Here is a 12,000-nt window from a genome sequence, read left to right as displayed (position 1 = left end):
ATCTTATTTATTTATTTTTAGTGACTTATTTTTATTCTTTTGCTGTTTAATCTACCCCATAATAGTCGAGGATTAGTTACTCAACACTATGGTTACACTTCCGGCTTCCAAATAAACTTCCGAAGAGTGAGGGCTAGGTGCCATAGAGATAGCGGGGTAGAGCGACTCAACAGCCGTATAAAGAAAGAGGTCAGGATACCATGGAGATTTAGGGGTAGAGCGACTACACAGAAATAGGGCGGGTACCACAGAGAGTTGATGGCGACGTGCCATAGAGATGTAAGGGTAGAGTGACTACACAGTATTGAAGCTAATAGAAGCTAACTATATGAAATAAATATTACAATATTATAATAAATGTATTATGAATACTATAATAAATATCTTAAGAGATAAAGAGATAAATCCTTAACCGGAAGCGAAAGCACACTTAACCCGGAAGTCGACGGTGGGAGCGGGCGCCGTCGCGCCGGAAGTGGCGTTGGAGAGGTCGGAAGTGGGCCGCTCTCCGCCATGGCCCCCGGCTCCCGCTCGCGCAGCCCGGTGGGCTCTCCGGTCTCCCGGCGCGGCCGCGGGTCGTCCAGCCCGTCTCCGCCGCGGCCCAGCCGGAGCAGGAGGTCGCGGTCCCGGTCGCGGAGCCGCGAGCGCAACGGCTTCTTCGGCAGGCCGCGGCCCGGCACCCCGCAGCACCACCCGGGACACCGCCACGGCCACAAGCACGGCGCCAAGGAGCAGGAGGAGTCGCTGCGGCAGAGGTCAGGCGCCCGCCCCGCGGCCTCTAGCGGCAGGGCGTTCCGAACCCCTCCAGGCCCGAGTGCGCAGGCGGGCTAGGTCTGCGCTCCCTGCGAGGAAGCAGCGCGGGGGCGGGGGGGAGGAGTCTGTGCTCAGGCTCTTGGTCAGCTGAGGGCCGCTGTCCCGGGAGGAGCCCTGCTGGCTGGGCAGGCTCTGCTTGGGACTCTCCCTCTGCTGCTTGTCAGCTGGGGGGCAGTGAAGGGCTTGTGGTGCGCAAGAGCCTCCCCCAGCCCTTGCCTGAGAAAGAAGCAGCAGCCACAAGTCCAGGCAGGCCTTCCCCCTTGCAGGGCTTTGTCCACACTGAGTGGCAGCAGCTCCCCAGACTTTAGGCAGGGCTCCTTCCTCTCCTGCTTGGAGACATCCTACAAGGACATCTGCAGGAGGGCCTGAAGGCCTCAGGAGTGGACCTCAGCAGATGGGAAACCAGCCTCTGAGTGGCCCGCTTGGAGGCAGGTGTGCAGCCCGGCCTCTCTCAGTTTGAAGAGGCACTTGCCCAACAGACTGAGGCAGAGAGGCAAAGGAGGAAGGCCCATAGCCAGGGAGGCAGACCAGAGACAGACTGCACTTACTCCCAGTGTGGAAGGGATTGTCACTCCCAAATCAGCCACACTAGACACTGCTCCAGAACCACCATTCAGAGCGCGATACCAGAGACTGAAAGTTGCCAACAACTTGGAGATGCTGCCAGGCATCAGAACAGGGACCTCCTTCGTGCAAAGCAGGTGCTGTGCCACTGAGCTCCCATCTCTCAAATATGGAAAAGAACATGGGAAGCTGCTGCCTTATAGGGACTTAGGGCCCAATCCTATTCAACTTTCCAGCTCCAGTGCAGCCCTGAGGTAAGGGAACAAATGCTCCCATACCTTGAGGAGGCCTCTGTGACTGCTTCCCCACCAAAAGGATGCAGTGCATGTCTGTATGACACAGCTGCACCAGCACTGGAAAATTGGATAGGCTTGGGTTCTTAGGCCAGTGTTTCTCAACCACTGGTACTTGAGGTGGTGTCCAGTGGGTATGCGCAGGACCCCCAGGCCCTCACTGCCTGGAAGTGAGACCCGCAGTGCTATGTGACAGGCAGCAGTTTGAAGTTTGGCTTGGCAGGCAAAGCTCCAGCATGCATTTTTCATGTGCTCAGAAAAGTCCACCCTGAGCCTCTTATCTGTGTTTGTCATGTTGCATCTAGCCTCCCAATCATGATGCCAATGACATAATCACCAGTTACAGGTTGAGCCTCATTATTTGCATGGGTTCCCTTCCAAGCACTCACCTGGACTTCAAACTATAGCAAATCAATTTAAAAAACAAAGTTTCTTTGCTCCAGTGATTTAAAAACAGCCTTGCTGACCTTTTTGATGTAAGATAAGAGTCATTAAGAAGACAATTCATCAATCAGTTCTCCTCCAAGCACTTACAAAGGCACTTCACTCTGTTCCTCCCTTCACCAATGCAAAGTGATCACCTTTCTTTCATGTGCTCAGGGGGAAGGGAGGGGTCCGCTGGAGAGAGAAGGATTGATGGATTGTCAGCCAGCTGCCCTCTCTCTCTTTCTTTTTAAGGAGGTTACTGTTAAAGGACTGTTCAGTTTTTTAAACTGATTTTAAAGGGGTGCATTTTTCCCCTTCTCCAGGGATCAGCATGTTCCTTCTCATCTGCAGTGGCCATTTGTGTTGAGTCAAATCTGTGTATAAATAGGCTGGACCTGTACTTCCATTGGTACTTCCAGTAGGTGGATTATGCAAAGCGGAACAGCAGGGTCAAACATTGAGAAACACTGACTTAGACCACCAACCTGTAAGCTTAGTGTTAGCTACATGGACTGGCCAGAGCTCTGGGGTAATTCCTAGTCTTACTGAGAGAGACGCCAGGGGTTTAACCTGGAATGTCTGCATGCAAAGCATCTCTGGCCCTTCCAAAGGAGCTACCAAGGGCGGCACCAGCAAATAGCCTCTGGGAAAGATGCTGTGCTGGGATGGTGTTGTTTTTCTCTTGCTAGCTGTACAAGAGCCGCTGCTTTAAAAGGGCTTCTTTGCCCAGTTAGCAGGTGTTGGTTGAGAGCAGGCAGCCACCCACTCTCTCCATTTTTACTGGCCATGAATCAGCTTCAGCCTGTAGCTCTGTGTACACTTTCTCCGAGCAGCTTCTTGCTTCTCAGGTGTTGGATTGGGCTGACAAGCATAATTTAATAGCCGCCCTAAACAGGACACTTTGGTTGTTGCATGGGCCTTGGCTTCCTTTGGAACAGCCATTCGAAATCTCTTTAAAAAAATGAAAACAAAGCAAGTGGGAGGAAGAAAACCGGTTAATCAAATTCTGAATTATGGTCGCATTCAGGAATCACTCACATGTTTATTTGCACTTATTTGTCTTGCAGCTTTTTGCATAATAGCAAAAATGACCCAATTTTGAATTCTGAATGTGTTGGTTGTTGTTTCTGCCCCTGTGCTGTGTTTGAGTTTTTGGATGTGTGTGCTTGTCATGCTGCTGGTTTTAATGGAGAGGTATCTCATACAGGCGACTGAACGAAAGAGAGAGAATTGGCGAACTTGGAGCACCTGAAGTTTGGGGGTTCTCGCCCAAAGTTCCTGACCCAGAGTAAGTAAGACTGTTTATTAATCTTGTAAACTTAGTTAAAAGTGTAAGATATGGTTTCTGCTCTGCTTTGTTCTATCCCACTTCTCAGTCAAGATACTGAGTCTTGTACTTGATGAAGGATTGCATCAAAGCAGATGAAATTTGATTTATTTCTTTTCTTTCCAGTACTTACTTTGCTGCTCTGGAAAGCATATTTTGAAAAGATTTAAATAATATTAGTGACAAGAAAATGTATAACGTAAACATTTTATGCGTTGTATAAAAGGCAGAAGCAGCGCCATGGAATGATGGGAACGCTCCTTCATTCTAGAGCAGGGGTGTCTGAAGTTTCTGACACTGTGTCAGGGGGCTGGGGGGGATAAAAAGAATTAATTTACATTTAAATTTGAATAAATTTACATAAGTTTACATAAATTAATATATTAAAGATAACCTTACATGAATGAATGAAGGTCTTGAAATAGCTCAAGGCCTTGCACAAAGCAAGACTGGCCTTTCCTTTGCTGCTGCTACTGCATCAGAGAAGTGAAACAACAAGCAGTGGAGGGAGCCCTCGTCCCACAGCTCATGCGAGAGGTCAAACAGTCACCCTCATGCTGCATCGGGCCAGTGTGGGCTCCAACAAATCTCCGGAGGGCCAGAGGCTCATTGGAGACTGGGGGCTCCCTGAGGGCCGCATTGAGAGGCCTCAAGGGCCACAAGTGGCCCCAGGGCTGGGATTTGGGCACCCCTTTTCTAGATGTTATGAAGAGAAGAATCTGGACTTGATACCAAAAGAGGTGGCTTGTTTTCCAAGGAAAGGAGGGGTGTGTACTAATTTCAACACTAGTGGCAGTCATTGTGTAGGCCCTCTAGGGGATCCTCACAGTGCTCTTTCATTTCTTAACTCCCGATCTCCTGCTTATGTGACAACGAAGGAGACCCAGTGGCAAAAGTAGAACCACTTGGCTTGTTGATCCCTGAGTTCAAAATATGGTGACAGCTTAGACCAGCCATTTTCAATCTTTTTCGGCTCACAGCACAATGACAAGGCACTAAATTTGTCAAGGCACACTACCAGTTTTTTACTTAAATTAAATTACTACATTACAATTAATTTTTAATTAATATGATTAATACAATTAAATCATTACATGACAAAAGACTCACAAGAAGTTTGGAGAGGAAAATATATGTGATTCTGGAAAGGAAGAAAAATGTTACTGAAGTGTTATGCCAGAAAGTGCTGGCAAAGAGAGGGCAGATTGAGCACATTGTGGAGAGATGTGGGGTGAGGGATAATGAAGAGACATGATTGAAACAACTGCAAGATTCAGCTGGAGTGGGGGAGGGAAGAGAGAATGTGAGGCAAGTGATTCTGGACCTTTGGAAGGTGGGGACAAGTGAGGGAAGGTACAGTAAGAGAGGTGCTAACTGTGATTATGAGGGGGGAGAAATGTGCCTGTGGGAAGGGCCACCCACAGAAGTGCCAGTTGCCTGCTCCTGTATTTGAGGAAACAGAGAGTGACCCAAGCCCCATCCTAGACATGTCTACTCAGAAGTAAGCCCCATTATAGTCAATGGGACTTACTCCCAGGTAAGTGTGGATAGGATTGTGGCCTAATGCCCTTACTCTAAAAGGCAAAAAGTGCCTTGTTGGTGAAGGGAGGGTTGCTTTGGGGAGCTACAGGCAAACTGGTAAGGAAAAGGGACTTATAAGTACCCTTTTAGCTAACCAATTCTTTGGCTGGTGGCCTCAGCAGACTCGCTCTCTTCCTACCTGCTTGCCTGCTCCTGGCTCCCTCTTTCTCACTCGCTCCACCCAGACCTCCTCCAGGCTCCTCTGGATGCCCAGTCAGCATGCAGAGGAGGCAACATGGACTTAATATCCAATCCTAGGCATGTCTACTCAGAAGTAAACCCCATAATAGTCAATGGGCCTTACTCCCAGGTAAAAGGATCGGTTTGCAGACTTTGTCTTGCTCGACAGCAGGGGATGCAAAGCAGCTATGGCCGCTCCTTTTTAGCTGGCTGCTGCATGAGGGTCAAAGCAGCTGCTTCTCCCACGCACGCAGCTGCTGCCCGTCTCCTCTCGTCCCGTGGCACACCTGAGACAGCCTCGCAGCACACCAGTTGAAAACCACTGGCTTAGATGTTAACATAGAAGTGTATCAATGAAAATCTAACCCCTGGAGAATTTGCTTGATTTAGGCCAAGTAATGAAGCTTGCCAAGTGACTACACATCTTGTACTTTAGCCACTATTACTAAAATTTTGTTTGCGTTGTACATTTGAATATAGTTCTGATGAGCACACCCCAGCAGAAGATGAGGACGGGACATCTAAGAAGAGCAGCTCATCCGATTCCAGCTCCGAAGGTATTATTTTTCATGTTTTTATAGCACCCTTCCTCCAAGGAGCTCATTATTATGCTGTAATCAGGATTATGCTGATTAAATTCAAATGACCGACGTAGGAACAGCGCCTGTTGCCCAGTGGCTCTTATTTGAAAATCATGTTTGCCATTCCTGTGCTGCAGCAGTCTATTCACCTGTCCTTCCTTGCAGAAAGCAACACTGTAGAGCAGTGTTTCTCAAAATGTGGGTTGGGACCCACTAGGTGGGTTGTGAGCTCATTTCAGGTGGGTCCCCATTCATTTCAATATTTTATTTTTAATATATTAGACTGCTATGTGACTGCATTTAGGGAAATGTTACAGAGCTGTACTTTTAACAAGTTACTGTGTATATATTTTTAACAATGATAGTCACCCCGGATAAGTGTGGATAGGATTCCAATCTAGGATTGTTAAAAACTTTCCTGCTTGATGATGTCACTTCTTTTCATGACATCACTTTCGGTGGGTCCTGACAGATTCTCATTCTAAAATGTGGGTCCCAACACTGAACGCTTGAGAACCACTGCTGTAGAGAATGAGTTTTCTGAAGCCCAGGGGCAGTTGTAGTGTCTTGCATCGGCTGCCTCTTGTTAAGGCAGCAGATGCTGTCTTTAGTTAGCTGCCTGAAGAGTGACTGTGAGGTGATTATCGGAGGTCTCTGATGTGTGAAAAGTAAAATAGGCCCTTCTCTTTCAGAGGAGGAGGAGGAGAAGAAGAAGAAGAAAAAGAAGAAGAAGAGAAAAGCAGCTTCACGTATGTGCCCTTACTGCTGATGCATTGGGATTTAGTGTTGCAGTTTAGCACGGTGTGTGTGTGTATGTGAATGTGTGTTTAGGTCTGTATGTATGCGATTTATATCTTTCTTCCAACTCTGAATAAACACTCTAGGTGTTGATTATGCCTGCTCACAATCTGAGATTTGCTAGGTAGGGGAGCCATACTTGTATGGTTGACATTTGTCTGTGAAGTTCTCTGTCTCTCCTTCCCTGAAGTATCTAACGCCCTTTCCCTTGCATTTAAAAATATTTTTCTTAATATTTCAGGTGAGGAAGAAAGAAAAAAAGCCAAGAAGAAGAAGAAGAAGCATCGGAAGTAAGACCTTCTTATTTAAAAAAAGAAAAAAACCCACACAAAAAATGTGTAGTTTTTGTGCCTGTGTTTTTGAAAAGGTAATGGTGGGCTCCAGGCTTCTTTCTCCCATGCCCATCAATAAAATCAAAATCTGTGTGCCCCTGAGAGACCATAACGTCCTGCTTTTGTTTTCATATTCTTTATTTTTATTTCTGTTGTCAGTCCTTCTTTCTGTCCCTGTGTGTTTATTGTCCCTGGGAAGAGTTGTTAAAACAGATTGGGGAGTAAGTGAAGGGGTTCGGATTAGAATATACTATCGTTAAGAAGAGGAGGAGGTAACATTATTTTGGATTTGTGTTGTAAATGACTAAAATGATAGATAGTGAACCCTATCACTGTATTCATGAAAAAGCAAAACACTTGGTCATTCTTAGGGTGTAGTTGGCTTCTCTGGAAGCCGTCATACATAGTTCAGTGATTTTCTTTTCAATCCCATTCATCAGTTATTCTGGTCACTTCCATATGTGACTAAGGGCACAATCCTAAGCAGGTCTACTCAGAAGTAAATCCTATTGTGTTCCTTGGGACTTACTCCCAGGAAAGTGAGGTTAGGATTGCAGCCTAATAGCCAAACTATTTTCAGACCTGTTCCTAGAAACCTTTTCCTGCCCTGCCTTGATCTACAGACTTACTGTGTCCAACTTCTTGATAGGAAGAAGTCCAAGAAGAAAAAAAGCAAGAAAACAAGGAAGGACTCCAGCGACTCAAGTAGCGAAGATTCTGATGACGATGCTATACAAGAGGATGACCTCTGGATTGAGAGATCGAGTAGGTTGATGCCCGTTCTTAATACCTGGCAAAGAGCCAACCACATGTGCTGCTTTCATTGCCCAGCAAATCATTTTTCAAGGGGTGTAGGCAATTGTCAGCTTTGAACTTTTCTTTATAAAAGTGACTAAGGCCCAAATCCTAACCAACTTTCCAGCACTGGCATAACTGTGCCAGTGGGGTGTGTGCTGCATCCTGCAGTTGGGTGGCACTCATGGAGGCCTCCTCAAAGTTAGGGAATGTTTGTTCCCTTACCTCGGAGCTGCATTGCCCTAATGTTAGTTCTGGAAAGTGGGTTAGGATTGTGCCCTTATACACTTAGTCAGTGGTTCATAAACTGGGTCACGACACCCCCACAACCTCTTCTTCCATCTTGGATTGAGCCAGACCCTGCCATCTTGGATTGTAGCAGTGCAGTGCTACTTGGGAAGCACCCAGGGTTTAGAACCTTGGTGCCTGAGGGAGAGTGCTAAAAGCAGAAGCACTCTGAGGGTTTGAAAGTTAGAACTCGAGCAGCAAGGAGTCAGAGCAATGAGAGACATTTATTCAGAGGGTTGATGCAGGGAGAGCTGAGCCAGAAGTAGGACGGTATGAGACTGAGAGAGAAGTCCCTTCTCCCGGCTAGCTTCCTAGCAAAGAATAAAACGACAGACAGGTATAGAAGCGAGATGCAGAAGGAAGACTGCTGGGATTCAGCCTTCTCTGACTTTTATTCCCTCTCAAACAATACACATCAGACTGGGGTTTTCCATTCTCTTATCTTGTTTACAATACTAAGCATTGAGTCAGAAGTCTGCGGCTTCTACTTAATGAGAACAAGGCAGAGGCTTCTAGATGTGTCCAGATGCCAACGCAGGTGTGCCTGCACTTGTTGCCATGTCTCTAAAAGCTTAATGTTCTGTGCATTTTCCTACATTGGATCACACAAAATCTCACAAGATCCAAGATGGCGGGACCCAAATTTCATGAGATTTTGTGAGATCTAAGATGGTGGTGCCTGGGGGGAACAGGTGGGAAGGGTGTCCAGGGACATCCCACAGCACTCCTGTGAGTGTGCCATAATGTCGCAGGGTGCCCAAACCCCAGCCCGGTGGCCACTTGCAGCCCTCGGGGACTCCCAGTCCAGCCCCCAGTCTCCAGTGAGCCTCTGGCCCTCTGGATACTTGCTGCAGCCCAGGTAGGCCCAACACAACTGCTCTCAGTATGAGCGTGACTGTTCAACCTCTTGTGTGAGCTGTGAGCCGAGGGCTCCCTCCATTGCTTGCTGTTTCATGTATGTGGTGCAGCAGCCTCAGCGAAGGAAAGGCTGGCCTTGCTTTGTGCAAGGCGTTTTATAGCCCTTGAGCTATTGCAAGACCTTCATTCATTCATATAAGTTCCATCTCTAATATATTCATTTATGTAAATTTATTCAAATTTTAAATGTAAATTAATTCCTTTTTTTCCTGGGCCCCCGACACAGTGTCAGAAAGACGATGTGGTCCTCCTGCCAAAAAGTTTGGACACCCCTGTCCTAAGGCATTGCAGTGAACACTTTGGGAACCTCTGCACTAAGTTCCCTACGTACATGTTGATGAGGTTCCAGGGGGGTTTGTACATAGGTTGAAACATCTGTTTCTTGCTGGCCCAGCATTATTGCCCCTATGCAGCAGTTACCACCAAAGGAATGTACCATGCCTGCGCTAAAGCACCAACGCAGCTATCAGATCACAACTTGAGGAGCCCATGTAATTATTACAGTTGTATCTTGCCTTTTTTTCTATCCAAAATTTCAAAGTAGCTAACAAAAAAAAAAGACATGCTATAAACAGGTTAAATAGGCCAACGGGTTTGTCTCTCCCTTCCTTTTAGAGTACCTGGTTGCTGCTACGCCCAAGAGGGAAAGGGCTGGCTGGTCAGTCTGATAGGACCTCATTCACCCACTGCTAAGCTGTAGAGTTGATCGCCCCAGTGGAGTCAGGGGAGAGCAAGAGCAGCTGAACCAGACAGGGCAATGAAAACGGTGGCTAGAATGATAACATGCCCCTGTATTTGTGTGTGTGTGTATTTTAATGCTTTGGAAATACAAGTAGAAGGCTAAGTAATCCTAACTTGAAATTACTGCCTTGCAGAAAACACAGATGCTGTGGATTTCATTGGACCGGATGCTCCCATAACCCACGCCTCTCAAGATGACCGGCCCTTGAAGTAAGTAGCCAGTGGTTTACGAAGGTAGTTGAAATTCAGGCTTTCCACATACAAATGCAGGTATAATTGTTGTTTAAGTGAAAGGAGACCTAAGGGAGCCACCAAACTAGACCACCACAGTTTTCAGCTATGCAGGTTCCTGGACTGGTTGATTGTAGGTAGACCTAACCTTGGACGTAGCTACTCACTACAGTGCTATGACCTTACTGACTTGAGGTTCTGTTGTCTTTATCTCCTAAAGTTATGGGCACGCTTTGCTCCCCGGTGAAGGAGCTGCCATGGCGGAGTACGTCAAAGCTGGAAAACGTATCCCTCGGAGAGGTGAAATTGGCTTAACCAGCGAAGAGATTGCATCCTTTGAGAAGTCTGGCTACGTGATGAGTGGCAGCAGGTGGGTGTTCTGCTGGGAGCTAGAATGAGGTCTTGTTTAAGCAATGGGGTCCTATTTAAGCATGCTGGGGGCTAAAATGAGGTCCTGTTTTTCCACTTGGCTGACACATGCTAGAGGTGGGTTATGGGGAGACGTGGTCAGGTTATGGCCAATGAAGGAAAGCCTCTTGCTGGTCGGGTGGCAGATAATGATTGCTGCTGCCAGGGCTGGCCTGTTGAGGCCAACTGAGATGGTCACCCCCAGCAGCAGGTTGACATGGAGCACTCACCTCACTGTTTCTTCCACTCCACCCCCTTTGTTTTGCAACCGTGGAGTGGGGGGGAGCAGAGCGACACATTGCCAGATGAAAGGGGGCCACATTTGGCAGGTGTCTGAAGATCTTGGGCTGGCTATGCTTACTGGGGTCTTGATGAGTTCCGCTTCTCTCACCAGACATCGCCGGATGGAAGCCGTGCGTCTGCGCAAAGAGAACCAGATCTACAGTGCGGATGAGAAGAGAGCCCTAGCATCTTTCAACCAGGAGGAGAGGCGGAAGAGAGAGAACAAGATTCTGGCCAGCTTCCGGGAGATGGTCTACCGGAAAACCAAGGGAAAAGACGACAAATAATCTGTCTCATTCTTTCTTTAGCCCAAGTGGAGGCTGCTGTTGGCGACCTGTGGCTGTTCACAGGAATGTGGCAAATGATTGTCCAGTACTTCAGCCTCACTTGCAGGGATTAGTGCTGCCCCCAGAACTTGGCCAGATAGTTCATCTGTGTCAAGTGGCCACCTGTTCATTGGCTTGCAGGGCCCTGTCAGTTGCTGAAGCACATACAAAGGCCAGCCAGTCATGCAAGCTATGCCAACATAGTGCTCAGAATGTGGTGAGATGCTGTCATCTGCTGGTAATTTGAGGGAATTGCACCATTTAAAAAAAAATTTGAATCGCATGGTGACAGAAGTTCACTCAAGACAGTTAAACTCGAGACTTCCAAAACCAACAACATTCTTGGTTTAAAGTATTGGGCCGCAGTGTGAGAGACAGAGAGAATGGACTGACGCAATATCTTGTATTAGACTGGAGAATCATAGGATGATCCAAAAACCTTTCTCCAACCCTGTAAGACTCTTCAATGCCTGTTATCACCTTTGTAAGCTTTCTAGCCAAAACAGATTTGTATAGTTTCTTACTGAGCTTCTCCCCCCCCCCTTGGATTTTTAATAGAGCAAAGTGGGTTTAAGTCATAGGCTTGTTTTGTGGCTCAGGTTCCTTGTAAATAGAAATAAATGGATCTCTTAGTACAGATTTGAGTTCATCATTTTGGAATACTATAAATTCAGCAACATTAAGAGTTCGACCTGTAATTTTGCAAAAGGGAGGAGAGCTGCTTAAACAACGTAAGCATCTTACTGCCTTGATTCTGTGTAAATAGTACTTTAATGGGTGTCTGTGGACAGCGATGGGGTGGATTTTCAACTAGGTAATATTCATTGTTGAATTTCTTTCAACTAAGCCAGTATTTGAGATAAAACACTGAGGCCTTTGAATCCTGAACTGTGTGGCAAGAGCCATGCATTCCACACCACCTAAGAATGCATTCCCACAATTCAGAGGAACTTTGGGAGTGCCTCTGATGTAGCCCAAAGAGCTGCAATCTGAAAAAGGAAAAGTCTCCAAGAATCTCCCAGAGTGTGACAGAAGAAGGAAGCTTTGTCTAGTGCATTCTGAGTTGTTCATCCACCCCCTCCCCGGATATATTTCCAAAAACTTGTATTTATTTCT

The 12,000-nt window shown here is 46.9% G+C and overlaps 1 protein-coding gene across 1 annotated transcript; it reads left to right on the top strand.

Moving 5' to 3' along the window:
• Positions 1-488: 488 nt before the first annotated feature.
• NKAP (NFKB activating protein) lies at positions 489-11,997 on the top strand. The gene is made up of 9 exons (XM_066640092.1): positions 489-755; positions 3,304-3,384; positions 5,665-5,741; positions 6,458-6,514; positions 6,805-6,853; positions 7,545-7,660; positions 9,772-9,847; positions 10,089-10,238; positions 10,671-11,997. The coding sequence occupies exons 1-9, from the start codon at positions 514-516 to the stop codon at positions 10,843-10,845; spliced, it is 1,023 nt and encodes a 340-aa protein (XP_066496189.1). The 5' UTR covers positions 489-513; the 3' UTR covers positions 10,846-11,997.
• The last annotated feature ends 3 nt before the right edge of the window (positions 11,998-12,000 follow it).

The sequence above is a fragment of the Tiliqua scincoides genome, chromosome 12, assembly GCF_035046505.1.
Source record: "Tiliqua scincoides isolate rTilSci1 chromosome 12, rTilSci1.hap2, whole genome shotgun sequence".
Taxonomy (NCBI): domain Eukaryota; kingdom Metazoa; phylum Chordata; class Lepidosauria; order Squamata; family Scincidae; genus Tiliqua; species Tiliqua scincoides.
Note: the sequence above shows the minus strand (reverse complement) of the source record. Positions and strands in the feature narration are given on the sequence as shown.

Coding starts and splice junctions, on each gene's coding strand:
- NKAP (XM_066640092.1), top strand. CDS start 514: ATGGCCCCCGGCTCCCGCTCGCGCAGCCCGGTGGGCTCTCCGGTCTCC. Junction 3,385..5,664: donor CCCAAAGTTCCTGACCCAGA/GTAAGTAAGACT, acceptor ATTTGAATATAG/TTCTGATGAGCACACCCCAG. Junction 10,239..10,670: donor TACGTGATGAGTGGCAGCAG/GTGGGTGTTCTG, acceptor TTCTCTCACCAG/ACATCGCCGGATGGAAGCCG.